This window comes from Coloeus monedula (assembly GCF_965178545.1).
Source record: "Coloeus monedula genome assembly, chromosome: Z".
NCBI classification, from domain to species: domain Eukaryota; kingdom Metazoa; phylum Chordata; class Aves; order Passeriformes; family Corvidae; genus Coloeus; species Coloeus monedula.
Window position 1 is genome coordinate 33120561 of NC_138822.1, and position 19737 is coordinate 33140297.

At 40.0% G+C, this 19737-nt stretch overlaps 1 protein-coding gene across 2 annotated transcripts in view; it reads right to left on the reverse strand.

Moving 5' to 3' along the window:
- PGM5 (phosphoglucomutase 5) overlaps positions 1-19737 on the reverse strand; it is an 81590-nt gene that overhangs the window by 30419 nt on the left and 31434 nt on the right. For both annotated transcript variants that reach the window (XM_082301274.1, XM_082301273.1), the window contains one exon: positions 2172-2287. In XM_082301274.1, the coding sequence (XP_082157400.1) occupies positions 2172-2287 (116 nt within the window). The remainder of the gene's footprint in view (positions 1-2171; positions 2288-19737) is intronic.

Here is a 19737-nt window from a genome sequence, read left to right on the forward strand (position 1 = left end):
CACAATGTCCTCACTGTTACAGTAGATCAAAACACTTTATTTTTATTTCTATGTGACTTATCTCCAGGGCTAAAGTCCACTGGTACTTGGGACAGCCTTTTTAGCAAGACCTGAACATGCTTTTGCAATGTGAAAGGGAAATTTGATATTTGTCTTTTTTTGTAACTGCACCATAAAATTTAAATGGCAAGTTTCCTCAAAAAAGACATCGCTTCTACTAAGCAACCAATGATCCCTCCCTTCTCCCTCACACAACAGCATCTGAAAGAGTCATACTCAACATCATCAGATGAAGATGGCCTAGGAGACTAATTTCCCAAGCAGAGACAGATCTGTGGCAGGGGTTTGTCATTGCATATGGCACAGAGAGGCCACTCCTGTTTGTTTTACATACCTCTACACACAGGCCTGCATGCAACAGGAGGTGCTGCACTCTGTGGGCTAAGGTATCTAGATTACTTCAACCCATAGGAACTCATTATCAAAACTCTTACAAGCTCCATCCAGTTAAAAACCACACTTAACTTTCCTCAGCATGATGATGAAGCCAGGAGTTCTTGTCTAAATAATGTGGGTGCTAATGAGGTCATACTGATGTCTCTACACCCACACAAGTTTCATGAAAGTATCTGGTTTTGTATGAGCAAGAAGAACTTCAGTATTTAGAAGGAAGGGGTACATAATTGGCCCAGTGAAAAAGTATTGAAAAGCAGTGAGAGCTGATAACAACCTAGTTCACACCTCTCGTGGGTTAATGGAGATACAGTTCAACAATACACCACAACAAAGCAGTATATTCTGAAAGATACAAGATCTCCCTGCCCTTCTCCCCCCAAATTACATCTCTTTCAATGACCTCACAGAGCACCCTGCAGAGGAAGTAGCTGTTCAAAAGATACATTCAAGGCAATACAAACCTGTGCCACTCACAGCTAATTGTGAAGGCATATAGTTTGCTACACATGGGACATTGGCTCCCATTGACAACAAAAAGAAAATTAACATTCATTATTAATTTAAATTTTCTTCCTTTTTACATGTAAGACCCAAAGAAATCGAACATATTTTTGGTACTTCCATCACAGCCCATTCAGATATATACAGTAAACAAGATAACATATGATGTGGCATGTCTACGGCTTAAAGGTATCCTCATTTTCAAAAAAGCAGCATTCTGCTCTAACTGACCCCAACCAACAAACTTAATACTTGACAAAGTCAATTAAAGCAAATGAAATTTGTTATCAACTTTCACTGCATGGTAACAATTTTCTATGAAGAGCTGCAGCCAAGGAATTACACATTCAAAATAGAGAACTCCATAGAACTCACATCAAAATATAGAATAAACTATTAGCCAGGCAAATTATTATGTTACTCTGGTCTGTGCTTTTTCAAAAAGACTTGTAATATAGCCCTACTAATAAATAAGAAGGAAGAATTTCTGTGCCAGAATCCAGGAAAGAAATAAAGAAGCACTTTGAAATTTATTCAGTTATTGTCATGAACTAAAACCACATTTGTGCAGATTTACAGACTACATAGTTCCATTACTTGCTCTAATGCTTACTGTCAATACTATATTTCTGATGGCTCAGATTTGTCATTTATTCTGCATTCTGTTGTTTGATTGGTTCTTGTGACAGATAAGGGAGAAACACCTAGGGAAAACACCGATGCTGACATGTAACATGACACGAGCAATTTATCTGACACTTAAGCAATTGTGATGCTCCAAAAAGAGATGCCTGCAACAGTTTTGTTTAGATGTACCACCAGATATACCAATCCTCATACTTTCTACACCTAATTACAACAGGAAAAAATGTGGCTCCCATACAGGCAAAATCCCACCAAATGCCATTGCAGTCTGTGAAAGACTTGCAGTGGAACCAGTGAAGCTTTTCTGACTTATGTCCAAGTCAGAAGAGTGTGCCAGGCACCTTCAGAAGCTGTCTGGACAGTAGTTAAGATTGCTTGCCACTTCTCAATATCCATTTTTCACGCCTCAAGGTGCTGGACACCACACTTACAAGACAAACCTCAAGACATGAAGAACAGACAGTGGTTCAGCATGAGACAGAGCTAATTTGCTGATTCTTTTGGGTTTGACTTGAGGCATCCAGGAAAGATTTAAAGTCTGTGGTAATTTTTGATCATGTATTACTTACCAGTGCCAAAACTTTCCTCACCACAAAGGGAACAACGTCCAGAGTCCATGAGATTTGAAAAATATCTCCATCCTGCTGGTGTCTCATACACAGGAACCTTCATTACTTTTGCCACTCTGGAAAACAAACAATAAAACATCACATGATTAAGACAGTGCTTTTTTTACATATGGTCTGAGGTCAATTGAGGAATATTCTAGGTCTCATTACATCTCCTGATAGGTGCGCTAGAAGTAAAAAAAAAAAATCCAAAACCAAGAACAGAACACCAAGATTCAAAACTGATCCTTGTCTCAGCACCTAACTTCAATCAGAATCCAAGTATGTTTATACATTAAGTGTAGTATTTTGGAAAATGTGGGACCTCAGTTCAATTGGATTTACCAGTATCTTTCTCTTCTTACTGAGCAAGAAAATACATAATGTAAGGGTGAACAGTTTTGTTATACTAGTATTTTAATGGAAGTTAAAGTATTATGTTGAAGCACTTTCCTTTAAAAAATACAGGTGGGAATATCAAAATGTTTGAAAGATACTTCTACTTTTTGTAATGTGTTCAAAGGCAAGACAATACAGGAATGTTTCCATTATGCAGTATGTTCTTTAAAAACCTTCCCCAGTCTCAACCTGAATCTGAACTTACTTTCCCTGTCTCCTCTTATGTAATAGATTAAATTCTCCCACAATGTGAGTGATGTGCCAGTATTTTCAAGAACCAAAATTAACCACCTTATAAGCTGGATGTGCATTCTCTTCCCCAGCTTGTTAACTGGTAAATATTCCTGTTACAAACTATAATGTAAAAAAACCTTTCTTGGACTATAAAACAAGAAAGAAAGAAAACCCACCCAGCAACTCTAAAGAACTCTAAATCCCAAGATGGGATTTATGCAGAACGAGTACTACCAATCTTCTTGTTTCTAATTGTATTTGGTGGTTTTCATTGTGCACTTAGGGTTTTCAGAACCAACTGTTTTATAATATAGAAAGTAAGAATTAAGATACAATGAAGCAATCTGACTAACTACCAAGGACCCTACGACTGCTTCAACTAACATACCTAACAAGATTTCTTGAAGTGAGACAGTTTACTTAATTTTAACTCCAGTCAAGCCAAAGCAAAGCAGATCAATCAAAGCTGGATTCAACACACTTAACATAATCTGTCTAAAAGTATCAAGGTGAAAGCAGTCGCCTTTATGATCAACAGAGAGACATCTGTTTTCTGATGGCACATCTCTCTGTCTTAAATTAAGTGCATGAAGTAGATGGGATAAACTGTCCAAATATGCCAGCACTGACCCCTTCAAAACCTGGTACATAAATATATCCAAACTACAGAATCACAGAATCATCAAGGTTGTAAGAGGCCTTAAAGCTCATCTAGTCCAAACATCAACCTAGCACCACCATAATCACTCCAAGTGCCACTTCCAGACACCTCTTGAACACTTCGAGAGAGTTACTCTACCACCTGCATGGTCAATTTATTCCAATGTCTAGCCACTCTTTCAGCAAAAAAATCTTCCTAATATGGAATCTGAACCTCCCTGTGCACAACTTAAGGCCATTTCCTCTTGTCCTTTCACTTGATTCGCGGCAGAAGGGATTGACCCCCACCTGGTTACAACCTTTACAGGCAGTTGTAGAGAATGATAAGGTCCCCTTCGGCCTCCTCTTCTCCAGAAGAAACACCCACAGTTCCCTCAGCTGCTCCTCACAACACTTGTGCTCCAGACCCTTCACCAGTTTCATTGCCCTTCTCTGCACATGCTCCAGCACACCTTAGTATCATTCCCTGAGTACAGGGGACAATCCCTGCCCTGGTCCTGCTGGCCACACTGTTGCTGGTACAGGCCAGGATGCCATTGGCCTTCTTGGCCACCTGGGCACACCCTGGCTCATGTTCAGCTGCTGGCACCAGCACCCCCAGGTCCTTTTCCTGTGGGCAGCTTTGCAGCCACTCTGCCCCAGCCTGTGGCACTGCCTGGGGTTGTTGTGACCCAAGGGCAGGACCCGGCACTGGGCCTTGTTGAACCTCACACCACTGGCCCTGGACCGTGATCCAGCGTATCCAGATCCCTCTGCAGAGCCTTCCTACCCTCCAGTAGTTCAACACTCCTGCCTGATGGTGTTGTCTGTGAACTTACTGAGCATGAACTCTATCCCCTCATCCAAATGATTGATAAAGATGTTAAACAGGACCAGCACCAGTACTGAGTCCTGGGGAACACCACTAGTGACCAGCCACCAACTGGACTTAGTTCCATTCACCACCACAAGTGGTGACACGACAGTTCAGTCCTTAAGTGCTCTGTCTGAAATTTTTACACTGTTAGCCTGCACTATTATAAAGTCTCCAAATCAACTTTTCCTTTATGTAAGAATACCCATTGCTATCTAAGTTTCCTCCTATTGAGCCTACGTGTTCATTTTTGTACTTGTATATAACATCTAAAATTAGTGGTTTTTAAATGACAGACTAAGAATTGCTGATATTTATTTGAAAAGAGCTAAGAATGTACATGAAGAAAAGAGTATTATGAAAATGTTTAATCCTGAACTCAGATTTCATACCTCTAGTTTAGAGTTAGGGGTGGGTATGTACCTCCTTGTGTTTATACAGCACTACATATATTATTGACCCTTAGAAATGCTGCTGCATTAAGGAGGTTTCACAGGACACAGCTGAACAGGCTCTTCAAAAAATCAAGAACGTAAAAGAATTTCATTTCTGTGTGACAGTAACTTCAGGCTGGAAACAGGACTGTACTGCCAAGAAGAAAGAAAACAATAAACCAGAAGGCTATACCTAACATGCTGGAAGAGCAAAACCAATTCTCTTGAGGTAGCCTAACAATACAGCTGGCTTGCAGAACTGCTGCCATATCCTGGTACAGTTTTTGGAGAAAGAAATCCTCTCAGTTTCACTTTTCTATACTTCTCTATCTGGGGAACAAACAGCTGGTAAAGGTAAGATGGACTTACCTTTACCAGCACTAAAGCCTTCCAGAGGCTGTAGCTGTTTTCAAAGATTTCTATGCACTAGGCTAGCAATGAAAATACAAATGTTGTTTCTGTTGGCATGTGGGCCCACTTTGTACAGAGTTTATAGTATGAATAGTTTATAGTAGGAATATGACAGATGGTTCCATGCAACTTCTTTTTGTTGTTGTTGTTTCTGGCTCTTAATACTTTAACAGAGTAAGTAAGTAGAAGTACAGTGAAAATTAAGCATACTCCTTTTTTACTGACATTTTTCTGAAATAAAGAATCATCACTGGAAGTCTCAATAAATGCAAAATGTGCCTTTATGCAGCCTATAGACATTCAAAGTGAAAAATCACTCCAGAAAACATGAGGGAGTTCCCAGGGGAAGGTGCAAAAATTCTCAAAGCTGAAGACTCCGAGAAATAATATGCTGCATCAGATCAAACAAATAATCACACAAAATACAGGAAAACACCCACAGAGGAAGGAAACTAATATGTGACTGTGAAATTACTAGATCTTCAAAGCCAGGGAAAACAGAGATTATATGCAGGAAAGGGGAGGGATTATTAATGCTCCTACATCTACATCTTTCCCAACTAAAAATATGACTGGAATTACTTCAGTGAAGTAAAAAAACAAACAAACAAACAAACAAACAAACAAAAACCCCAAAATGAATCTTCATTTACCAAAACTTTTTTTTCACTTTATATTTACCAATCTGCTTTTTTATAGACAAAATTACTAAATCAGAGCTTTCAATCACTGCTACAGCAAGAAGCCAGATTTTTTTTAAAGAAGTTCCAGTTGAGACTGGTAGAATCCCTATGGAACAAAATATGGAAATTAGTTTCTGTGTACTGCTGAACTGAATGTTTCCAGCACTATTTAATGGAGCATATGGCTTCATGACAGGCTTGATAGATTCTAGGCAAATAAATGCTTAGGACAAGGGTTTCAGGAACTTGCAACTCTCCAAGAACTGCTGATGAATCACAGTAAGGATTTCTATCTCTAACACATCACAGGTCTGTTAATTACATTTTACAATATTTTTAGCAAGGTACGTTCACAGGGCAGTTCAATCAAGATTATGGATGTACAGCTTTTTAAGTTTCTCTTCTGTATACTTACACTAGAATCCCTAAATTTGGGGAGTTAGATATGTAAAGTCGAGTAGTTAAGAATTTTGTCTATATAAGATCTCTTGATGAGACAGGATACTACTTCTCTCAGGAAGTGAGTCTTGGAACCAGTACTGCAAAGGGTTTATATCATGCAGAGGTCTTTCACAACAGAGTAAATTTTATGTATCCTTATATATGTATAATACATCATCAACAAGATACTGATGCAGCAGTGCACCTCTAAGGGCAATACCTCAAGCTATAAGCTTTCATGTTGTAGGTATTGACTGTTAAAAGGCCTGACTTGATGGACGGAATATACTTCCAGAGCAATTCAAAATAAAAACTAGGAAAAAATATGCCCTATAAACAGGTTCATCTTCCTAGTCTATTTGAAGTGAAGGCATTCTGTTTATGTCTAATCACACAGTTGATATACCTGTATTTATATGTTCCATGAGTATGAACTGTGTAGAAAGAATACAACAAACTATGGACATTCTGGTTCTTGTCACCTTGGACATTTAATGGGACTGACTTCAAACACTACCCTTGCTTGCCTCCTTTTATTGTAAGTACTCACTACATCAATGAGATTATACAATAAAGTTTCTTCAGTCTGGATGTAGCAGTAATTACCCCTTGCTAGACTAGGAAACAGAGTATTTACATTTGGAACTAAACTGAAAGGTAATCTTAATTACAACCCTAGAATAACCTTAGCTAGTCTGCCCATATCAGAACTAAGGGCATTTATGTTCCCAGGATGCTGAAATACTAATTAAGGAGAAAAAATTAAAGAAGAGTGGACTGTACTTTTTGCAATTACACATGTTATTTCAAACTATATTTTTTGAATTTTTAAAAGGCAGGAGCAGATGCTTTTAAATGTGGAGATAACAAAATGAGTTAAAATAAAAGTATAAATTCTTGTACAGTTATGTAGTTAAATTTACTCTCCTGCTGTTTCACAGTTTCACTGTCATTTTTATTTTGAAGACCTAGTCCCACACTAGCTATACCAAATTCCCATTTTTTATTCAAACCTAAGGAGAATGCATACAATGCAATCCCAAAAAGTAGTTTGAGTTATTTCTTCTCTAGTAAACAGAATTATTGGAGAGTTTAGTACCAATATAGAATGTTAAGCCAGTTCTTGAACTCTACAATAAGTCTTGCCTAAGCATGAGCTGGCCAGTTCATAATAAAGGTAATAGTGAACACAAGTACGGCCTTCTAATAAAGATTAGAATTTTAAACATTTCCTGACAGAAAAAAAATATAACAGCTCATTCTAATACTACTCCTGAAAGACCTAAAAGACTAATGGACCTTTCTTTACCAGGCAACTGGACTACTTATTGTACAGCGGCACATCTGAATATCCCAGGTCTTCTTCCTTATACTTCGTAGCCATCTACATGTCACCTAACCAGGAAAACAGAGGGTACAGGACTCTTGATAGTCCTGATTATTTTCCTTGGAATTCTAAAAATATTAGCCTGCTTAAATTGTGTAAAAAGATAACTTTCCCTTAAAAAAATATATATATTTAAAAGTGTTAAAGATCTTTGTGATACCTTTATTTCAGTTTTCAGTAGAGACAACAGACTGTTTTTCACAGATAGGCTAATGAAACAAAGTGGTCCTTGATGGTATCTCCCAGACATGTGGTCTTGCACTAGCAAAACACCTCTGACATCAGCAGAATTACCGACTTACATTCACAAGAGTCAGAGGGAGGTTTTCTCCAACTACATCTCTACAATGCCACAAAAACATCCTGATGAATATAAATCGTTCAGATACAACAGCCTGCGGCAAGCTGACATTCTTATGCCAGGGAAACTCTTGTAACTTCCAAGAATAGATCAGTCAATCAGACAGAATTATCCTGCCAAAGTTGTAATGCCTGTTCACCACAAAGATAGAGATCACAACACTGGGGGAAGGGCTTTCTTTGACAGGTCTCCTGAACTTGCAAAGATGCAAGTGACTGGCTAGAGTTTCGTATTGTAGTGAAATGCTCTCTAGGGTGAACTGCAGCATCACGTTCATTCTGGAGTCTTAACTTGGAGGAAGAAATAGGTATTCATGAAAGAAACACTAGAGAAGCAGCTATTGCATGTCCTTGTCTCTCATCTTCCACCACCTGAAGATATCAGCTGACACGTGAAAGATGTTCATAGGGACCTGGGTTAACAGGCTTCAAAACACTGACTGGTATTCCATGGATACATTTATTTTCAATCTGTGGTGCCAGCACTTCGGTAAACGAGGTGCTGTAATTCAGAGAAGGGCAAGTTTTACTCTGCAGAAAGGTAAGCACTGACAGGCGCTAACAATCAGGAATTGAAGGAATTTGTAGGACAGGTATGTGGGCCACTGAAGGGATAGTGTGTTGCAGCAGCATTCCATAAGAGATCAAACTTCTGTAATGGTTTCTTTCAGAGCTACTATGGCTATAGAAGAAAAAGGCTTCTCACTAGGTCTTCTAAATCTCTACTTAGCCACTGTAGTAGTCTATGTTATCTGATCTCCAGCTGATAAAAGCCTCATTTGATTTTAGGTCTGAAGCATATTTTATTTCAAAGACAAGACTATTATTTGACTGAAACTAACAGTAACTGGTTTTCTTTCCACTTTTGTAGTCTTTCCTCGTGCAAAGAATTAAATATATCTCAATTAAGGATCTGCATCTGATTTATCAAGAATTATCAAAAATAATTTCTCTAGCTGAAAGTAAGTCTTCACGCAGTCTAACCTTAGCCTACAAATCTTTCTATTTGATATTTTACTGCCTGAGTTGCTTGGATTTTTTTCTAATACTCTGGACACTTCTGAGGTCAACACAAGTGATTTGTTTGCCTCCATCAATTTTGCTATCCCTTTATTAAAGATACTGGGTTGGCTGCTTTCTAACCATATACTACAGACTTTGCCTTAAGTGTACCTGCAACCAGACCCAAAATTTAATGGGTTCATTCTTTTGGAGCACCCTCTTCAACATTCAGATTTCTCCTGCAAAAAGCACCAAACTATTTTTTAACTTTACTGACATAATATTCATTGCCTGATTAATCACCGAGTCCCTATCCCATTCTCATTGCATGATATTTCCACTTGTTCTCTCTTTGGTCTCCTCTTCCTGATTCTGGAGAGCTCTTTGCTACTTCATTTTTCAATTTCTGAAGTCTAATTAATCTCACCTTTGGTCAGTTCTCTCTTCATTCTTACTATTTCTTAAGATGGAAGAGTCATGAACCAAATGGTTGTAACTTTTTTTTCAGTCCCATCGCTAAGCCTTTCCTTTTTATCTATGCAACTGCAATAGACCGTGAGAAATTCACAGTAGTAGCAATGACAGCACCAGCACTGGCACCAGCTATAACAAGAAATAGATGTTCTGCTTCTGGATGTTTTCACTCTGTCTGCACCACCTTCCCTTAAAAGGCTTCAACCGCATTATTGTGCAAGGAGCAGAACTAAAACAAGTCACCTCCCTTATATGGTCAAGTATTACAGTGTTACTCCTTCCCAGTCTTTAATTTATTGAGCAAAAAAGCAGTGGAATGTTAAGCCCTCGCACACAACACAGATAACCAGGACACATCACTAAGATAAGATGTAAGCTGTCACATCTGGCAGAGAGGCTGTCAGGACCATAAGGCAGAGAAAAAAATAGGTAGTAGAAAAGTTCCTTTACTTTTTGCTTTCCAGCATACTACATCTCACAGACAACAATCATAGTAAAAGAAATCAATAAAGAAAAAGCATCTGGAGACACTTTAACTATGAAGCATCTAAACGAGTTAGGATTTTTTTTGTTTTCCTTCTTCCCAACCCCTGCAATGTTTTAACTAAAATACTTATGCAGGTGGAATAAAGGTGTTCAGGGGTAGTTTCTGTCTTGAAAACCGGTAACTTCAAGCGGATTTTTTTTGGCTGACAGTAGTCCTGAGTAATGGATTGCTAATAATTGCAGAAATCATCAATAAATTCTAATCAGGACTATGTGAATTAGCTTTCTAACAACAGAGGCTTCTGGCATTCATGTAACATAACTGGTGCGAACAAGCTCTTCCGATATTTTCTCCTGCCTCTCAGTCTCACACTGGCCTTTCTTTGTTTTTGAAATCTTTCAACAGCAAAAACTAAAAACTGCCCTAGCAAAAAGGCAAAGTCATAGAATCACACAGTCACACAATCATAGGATGAGTTGGTTTGCAAGTGACTTTGAAGATCATCTAGTTCCAACATCCCTGCCATGGGTAAGGATACCACCCACTAGACCACGTTGCTCATAGCCCCATCCAACCCGGCCTTGGACACTTACAGGGGTGGGTTGCCCACAACTTCTCTAGGCAACCTGTTTCAGTGCCTCACTACCCTCACAGTGAAGAATGTTTCCTAATATCTAATCTAAATCTCTCATATTCTAGTTTAAAAACACTGTCCCTTGATCTATCACTTTGTGTGCATATGGAAAGCTGTTCTCCATCTTTTTATAGCCCTCTTTAAGTATAGAAAGCCTGCAGTGAGGTCTCCCCAAAACCTTCTCTTCTCCAGGCTAAACAACCCCGCGTCGCTCAGCCTGTCCTCACAGGACATGTGTTTCAGACTTCTGATCACCTTCACGGCCCTCCTTTGGACCTGCTCCAACAGGTCCACATCTTTCTGATACTGAGAACCCCAGACCTGGATGCAGCACTGCAGGTGGGGTCTCACAGAGGCAGAATGCCCTTCCTCGCCCTGCTGGCCATCCCTCTTATGATGCAGCCCAGGGCACAATTGGCTTTCTGGACTGTGAGCACACATTGCCAGCTCATGTCCAGCTTTTCATCCACAAGAACCCCCAAGTCCTTCTCCACAGGGCTGCTCTGCTCCCAATGAGTTCTTCTCCCAGTTTGTACCTGTGTACAATCTGGGATTGCCCTGACCCAGGGGCAGCACTTTGTGCTTGGACTTGTTGAACTTCACGAGAACCTCACGAGATTCTCATGGACCCATTTCTCAAGCTTGTCTAGGTCCCACTGGATGGTATCCCTTCCTTCTGTTGTGTCAACTGCACCACTCAGCTTTGTGTCATCTGCAAACCTGCTGAGGGTGCACTCAGTGTTACTGTTGATGTCACTGATGAAGATATTGAAGAGCACCAGTCCCCAGACAGAGCCCTGAGGAACACCACCCCTCACTGGCCTCCACGGGGACATAGAGCCATTGACCACAACTCTCTGTGTCCATCCAGCCAATTCTTTATCCACTGAATAGTCCATCCATCAAATCCATGTCTCCCTGGTTCAGAGATAAGATACCATGTTGGGACCATGTCAGAGGCATTAGACAAACCTAGGTATGTGACATTTGTCGGTCTTCCCTTGTCAGTCATTGTAGTCACTGCATCATATAAGGCCACCTGGCTGATCAGGCACAATTTGTTCTTAGCAAACCTGTGCTGGCTGCCTTGGATCACCTCTTTGTCTTGCATGTGCCTTAACATGCTTCCATGAGGATCTGCCCCATGATCTTCCCAGGCACAGAGGTGAGGCTCACCAGTTTGCAGTTCCCCCTGTCTTCCTTTCTCCCTTTTTTAAAAATAGGAGTGATGTTTCCTTTTTTCTAGTCTCCAGGTGACCACTATAACTTTTCAAATATGATGGAGAACGGCTTGGCAACAACATCAGCCAATTCCCTCAGGATCTTGGAGTGCATCTCATCAGGCCTTAGAGACTTGTAACTATTTAGCTTCATCAAGTGGTCTCATACCTGCTCTTCACTGTCAGTGATGGGAACTTTACTCCCTGAGACCCCACATGGAGGTTCAGGGACTTGAGAGATGTGGAAAGCCTGACTGCCAGTGAAGACTGAGACAAAGAACTCACCTCGGACTTTTCCATATCTGTTTTCATCACTTCTTCCTTCGCATTCACCATGGCGTTTATTTTCTGGCCTTTATTTTCTGACCTATGTACTTAAAGAATCCTTTCTTGTTATTTTTCACATCCCTTGCCAAGTCCCATTCCATCTGCGCCTTAGCTTTCCTGATCCATCCTTACATGTCCAAACTGTATCTCTGTACTCTTCCCAGGTCACCTGTCCCTGCTTCCACTGGCTATGCACTTCCCTCTTATTCCTCAGTTTGAGAAGCATATCCTTGCACAGCCATGCCAGTTTCTGCCCTGCACTCTTTGATTTCCTAAACACTGGGATGGAAAGCTTTTGTGCTCAAAGAACAGTGATCTTAAAGAGTTGCCAGCTATGGGTCTGCTCTTCAGTTCTTAAGGACAGTTTCCCAGGGTATCACATTCACTAATTCTTTCAACTGTAAAGTTTGCTCTTCTAAAATTCAGCGTCCAGACTATGGTCCTTGCCAGGCCAATGCTCCTTGGGATCATGAACTCAAACCAGGCATGGTCACTACATTCCACTCAGTTTCTGATCTTAACCTCTCTAATGAGCTCATCCACACTGGCCCCAGTCCAGTAATGCTTCTCCTTTGCTCGGTTTGTCTAATAAACCCCACGTATACCATCTACCCAGCTTGTGTCTCGTAATACAGAGCAGCCATACACGCATACTAGAAACTGAGCTACACGGAACTCATGTTCAGCAGAACCACCACCATACCCAAGGAATACTATGCGGAAAGGCAGACACTTGGCTTTAAACCTCTACACCAAACAAATTTAAAACTCAGTACTACCCTTTGGGCCCTTCAAATTCATTGGATTTCATTTGTCTCCCTTAGGAGCAGACTTGCACCATCACAAGGATAATTAAAACACTCACCAGGGAACTCAGGTTCCCCAATACCTAAAGTGAGGCTTCACAGTCAATCATATTCCTTGTTGCCACCTGTAGGTCATGGTGTGAACACACAGCTCCATATTTCATGCCATCAAGTTTTCCTACGCAGGCTCTGTAGTACCTCAGTCAAATGTTACAAGCACCTCGTGCAACATACAAAAAGGACAGCACTTTTAAAAGTACTTGAGACACTTTACTAAACAACGGAAACTAATTTGTGTCCCAATCCCAACAGGCAACTTTCTGATTCTATCCCAAAGGGTAAAACTAAGTTCATATGCCTAACTCCATAGCCAGATGCAGAGCCAGGGGAGCACTGCAGAACTGAAATGCATTTGTAAGCAGGCCAACAGCTGCAGCACAGCTCTGCTCTGAACCTCTGAGAAAGGACTGCAGAAAGCCACTGCCTCTTCCGTACTCTTCAGGGAATTAAGTGGTCAAAGTAAAAATAGCCAGCACAGCTCCTTGCTGAGTCTGCCTTTGCCTTCCAAACTAATGTGATAATCCTGTCCACCATGGGCAGGAGGTGCAAGGATACTTTTTATGGACACTGTACTTTAGCCTAGTCTCACTAATTTGTGATGGCGTGAACTGCCACTGATGCAGATCTCACTGGTGAACAGGGATAGGTAAATGCACCTTTAAAAAATACATGAAGCAGATGGCATGCAAAGCTGAGATTTATCACCCCACACTTGCAGGTGCTGCAAATAGGTTGCTGTTGTAGTGATCAAGATATGAAATTACTGCCTGTGTTAAACTATCAAGAGCATGCAAATTACATACATATTATCATAGTGAGATTGTTACCATCCCAAATTTGGGAGCACTATGAGGCATTAAAGAATCTGCTTTCCAGAGCAAAATCACTTTTAGGAAGTTACACTGGTGGAGTCATCATATGCAAGCCTAGGTTTTAAGGCCTTGAGTACAACTTTAGCTTAGAAGTTCCTCTGAAATCTGAATGATAATACAGAGTTTTAGCCGTGAGATTCCATAGGAGAAAACACTTCTCTGAACAGCTAAGTGTTTAATTCAATTTAATTGAAGTTTGTATATACAGAAAATGAGAGCTATCCCTCCTTTAAAGGAAATATAGCCTTAAAAAAATCCCACCATGGACTTTATGAGTAGCCCCTTACTTCAGACGTGAAACTTCCCAATAAGCCTGTGGCACCTGCTTATGCTCAGATTATTATGGTATGGATAGTGCTGTCAGCATGAAAGCACAGTAGGTCAGACTACAAAACACGCAATTCCTTGCAGCCTCCAGAAAATAAAAAACATCACAACCTAAATCTCTTCTGTCAGTTTTTAAAAAAAATCACAGCACAGATTTTAGCATGGAGCAAAAGGAATCAGAAATGGATGCAACTCCTAAACAATACCCTTTGGTACAATAATAATAAAATTTAACTGAGTAAATACTGACTCTGTGGTGTTTGCTATGAGTAGAGCTACTAAGGAGCACAGTCTTGTTCATCTCTATTAAATACATTGCTAGGTCAAGTAAAAAAACAATATTCCTGCCCTTTTTTAAAAGAAAAGTTAATTTAGCCATAATGCAAAACCCTTAATTTCAGATTAAATATTTGTGCACTCATTACAAACAATGGAATCAGATCTTAAGTGAATACACTTCTAACTGCTAGAAGTTACTCTTAGTTACTTTTTACTAGGAATAAGTTGATTGTAAAATTATTTTTCCAAACTATTAAAAAGTTTACCCTTTTGAACTTAACACATTACCAACAGTTATCTCTTCTTTCTCTTCCCCTAAATGATAAAATTCAGAACAAATCCAGTGTGTTTAAAACTAACCCAGACCATCAACCTGAATGCCTGTATCTGGACTGAGTTTGCTAGGAGCAAGCATTTATTTTAAGTACGGTATTTATAACAGTGTTGTTTTCTGCTGTGTTTGAGGGAAAACACAGACATGACAAGATGAGAATAAACAAGAAAGGAGATCAGAAAAATTGTGCAGCATTTCTCAGGGGCAGGTCTACAAAGTTCATAGCCAAAATTTTTGTGGGAGAAGAGGACTAGTGATTTAAGTCCTGATGGATACTCACCCATCTTAGGCACCTCTGAAGGTGCAAATACTAAATGTTACATGGAGCAACAGAGCATGGTGCAGGCACCTGTAACCTCGGGGTGAAGGAGCTATCTGCTGAGCAGGAAGCAGTCTGGGCCCATCAGCGTGGCACTGTGCCCCGTGTTGGCTGGTCTCCTTCACAGGCCAGGTTTGGTACTTTACTGGCACAAGCACACAGGCAGTGGGACTCCGCAGAATATCCCTACAATGCTCTGCATGATACCATGTAGACATATGGGCTTATCCAGGCTTCCACAAAAACACTGCAACGTGTGAAGAAGGTGTAATTCAGGCTTTGCTCAATCTGTATCTTAACTGCAGCAGTGGTCAGGATGCTCACAAGCTTTGCATGATTTCACATTACAGTACTGTCTGTGGACATGCAACCCCATCTTCCGAGTTGTGTTCTTGAGAACTCTTCCCCCTCCATGTCTTATGTCCTTCTGGCCCAGCTTCAGCATGCCACCCACACTGAGATTTATGAAGAGAAGCAACCTAGGAGGTTTGTGCTGGGGGATACTGACTCAATCACAGCACAGCTTCAACTTCTCCTTTACAGGGCAACAAGTGTTTTATACAAGGGCTCAGTGCCAGAAAGAAATGAGTACGAAATGAAATGGATGAAAATGAAAAACAAAGGAGTAATAGAAAAACCAATATTTCTGTGCAGATCTTGTTTTCTATATTCTCCATCCATTTATTTTTTTAATACACTTCTACAAAAGGCTTTCTTATTTCCATTCAAATCTCTAGGCATTCTCATGAGTCCAAAAGTTAAATGTGCTTAATTATGTTGCTGAACTGGTACCAAGAGGAAAATGTCAACTACTTTGCTTTACTGTGTATTAAACACCCATTACAAAGCAAGATTAATTATGTAAGAGCTGTTTCCAAGAAATCTGCTAACAAATTCAGTACCTTACAGACAGAAATACCACTCCCTAGGAAGAGGGGGGAAAAAATTATGCCAAGGTAATAGGTCTGTGTAAATAAAGATAAGTTGGAAGGTTTACTGTTTTAAAAGGAGGGAAGAAGTAATTTCAAAGTACAAAATGGATGGGTTCATCCTCTTGCTTCTGATTTCTCATCATCGTTTCAATCTGTACAGAAAAACAGAATGATGTGGGCACACTGTGTAAAGAATCCAAACGATTCTGCAGTGTAACTGCAGCTAGCTGAGAGGTTTTCCTGCGCTGAGACTACAGATTGCATGGGTTCCTCCTGCCTAGCCCCTGCAGACTCCTCCTTTGTCTTTAAACAGAAGTACCAATAGGGAAATTCTATTTTCTAGAGGAAAAACTCTTAACATTGCACTTAAAGTCCATCAAACCAATTAGCTTGACCAAATATCAGTCATCCCTGCTAAGTTAATTGTACCCGAGATAGACTTCAAAGCTTACAGGAGGAAGGTCAGTTTGTCAGATCCACATGAGGAAAGAAAACCTTCTAGAATAAACAGCTACTGAATGTTAAGAAGTGAATTTCCTTCACTGAGACTCTGCCCATACGGATTCCACTCACTTGGGGTGACTTTCCAGCACCCTCCCAAGTCACAGGGCAAAGTTTAAAAGATGTAAAGATAGGTAATTAAATAAGGAGCATGTAAAACAGCTCAGCAACATGCACGGGGAAACACAGTAGACTCCTTGCCCATTTTGTCTCAGGTATGGAAATACTCTTAGACATGCAAAAGCATTGCGAAGACTCTCATCCATTCATAACTAACAAATTTTAATGTGCTGAATGATTCATTTGAAGAATTTCTAGAAATTATACTGCCAGGCTTTCCACAACTCTGTCCAGTGAAACAAAGAATTGACTAATCCTGATAAAAATAACAAAGTTATCTGAAAAACATGACATGTGGGCCTTGATACATCCCACTTTTAATGGTGGCTGTAAGGATAGAAATTGAAGGGTCTGATGGGTTAGTTCAAACTGCAGTTAAGTATCAATACAGTAAACTCAGCAGGACAGCCTACTAATACGTCATTTCAGTGAGTTATAATAACCTTAATTAGCTCTCTAATTATGCTGGCTGAGTGATACCCACCACAGAGACAATTTTTGCAAAGATGCAAAGTCAGATTGAAAACGGACAAGGAGCATACAGCTCACAGACTGGTAATAATGACAGTAAAATCCTCAAACTGGCAAAAGCAAGAATGAATTGAGCATCTTAAGCATTTCTAAATAATGAAGGAGAAAAAAGAAATGGTATTTGTGCAGAGATTTGACAAAAAGAAGCAAACAGATCTTTAGTTGTACCTGATAGGGAGTTGATGCATTTGAACAAGAGAAAGTACTCTTTGAGATCTAAAAGCTCACAGCAGTGCTCCTGAGACCATATTCATTTGACTTCAGACAACAATTTCTTCTGTTTTTGAAGAGCAATCTACTCAGTATTCTGTTAACTAGGAGGGGTGTAGAATTAGCTCTTGATTCTGGAAGACTCAAGACCTCAGCGATGGTGTGACAAGGGCTGACAACCAACGCTGACTGGCCCACAAAGGAGCTATCCTTATGGTCTCATCATGTTCTGTCTTCTCTAAGAAATCAATCTGCCCTTGAGAGGAAAGATACTGATAAAAATATGACACTGGATGACTGTAGAGATAAAACAACCCAGCAGGCTATTCCAGCACTGAGGGATCAGCCAGTCAGGAGCACCTGCTTAAGAACTTAATTCTACAATTTACAAATAAATCTATGACTAAGCTAAGTTCCTAATACAACTCAGCAGTAAGTGTATGGAGACATTTGCTGTATCTGTATTATTCCTCTTTGGAATCACAGAAAGATTCTGCAAGCCAGCCAAACCATCCATAACTACACATACCACACCTCAGATCCATAGTGCCAAATGAAATAAAAAAAAAGAGCAATCTTTTAAGGAAATTCACAGACTGTGGCTTAGTTTACACTGTACTAATTTGGCAACCTCATGATGCTTCAGTGGTAATAAATGCTACTTGGACAGTAAAACCATAGTAAGTTTCATCAACAACAAAGCCCATACTCCTCATAAACTCAAATGAGTGATATAATTGATAAAAGTGATGAAAACACGAAAATTCTCACTGGGTTCTCAGTCAAACCAGATAGGCTAAAAAACTACTGATGTATGACAGTCACAAACAATACATATGGGCAACATATCTTCTCTTTAATGTAAGTAACATACTTCCCCACTTACAACACGCAGGTTTGTGAAAATGCCATAACTGCCTTTGACGTGTACTTTTCCCCAAACCCCAGTGTACAAGTCTGATAACTTCTAACAAAATGTATTACAGCAAATAATGTTGTTTCCAAGAGTTTCTCTTGGTTACAAATGTACTGGAAACCTTTGCACAAGATGCAGTCTGTGTAACTTTCTTATTATGGGGTTGTTTTCCTCAGTGTGTGGGATGTTAACAGGTGTACTCATCATGATGTTCCACATCAAATGCTGTCTCATGTTGCTTTAGTCATGAGTTTAAGATTCAGATCCAAAATGCATAACTTTGCACCCTCTTCTGTGTATGTTTCAAGAGTCAACTCCCAAAGGAAGTATAACCTTCAGGACAGAGTGCCTCTGACTCCATGCCTTATGAAAACCTCATTGTCCTTTTCATACAAGCTCTAACAGAATGATTAGAAACAGCTGTTGACATATACAGTATTCAGCTATGGCTGGGCTAGAAGTAAGGATAAAACAAGAGACAAAAGCTCCTTTGCTACAGACAACTAGCAAACACACACATTTCTGTGAGTATAATGAGAGAGAGATGTGCTTTGGCAGCAACATATCCCAACAGAATTTTGTCTTTCACATAATAAAACCAGCTGGCATAGTTCTCAGAGTCCTTGTGAGGTGAAATTAGAATTGTAAAATATCTCAGTTTGGAAGGGACCCATAAGGATCACCAAGTCCAACTCCCTGCTCCACACACAATGACCTAACAATTAACCATATGACTGAGACCATTGTCCAGATGCTCCTTGAACTTTGAGAGACTTGGTGCTGCAACCACTTCCCTGGAAATCCTATTCCAGTGACAAATTGCACACATATGTACTGTATATCCACAGAGAATGAGGTTTGATTGCAGAGTTCACAGTAGTAATGAAGAAAAGTCCAACCAGATGGAAAGCATGTGGCCATGCTCTCCAGATGTACTGCAGTAATCCCTAGGGATCATGCCCCTCCTGGCTGAGATAAAAGAATCACTTTTCATTATTATTTCAGCATTCATATGCCTACAGAGTAAGTTAACTTCTCATCAGTAGGATGAAGAGAATGCACAGTGATCAGACATGGTGACTTCTAGCATCTGGTGAACTTTTACACAACAAATGTACTTCCTTTAAAAATTCCAAGTTTATTTTAGCCTCCAAATTCTGCCATGGGTCAGCAGCAGGAAGATTATGCCTTGTTCTGGAAAAGACACTGTCCACTTCTTTTACGACAACAACTGACTTAGTGTCAGACAGTCTGTCTCTGCCCCATTCCCAACAGCATGGCCTGTGACGAGCTAAGCTCTGCAAGCAAAGGCGG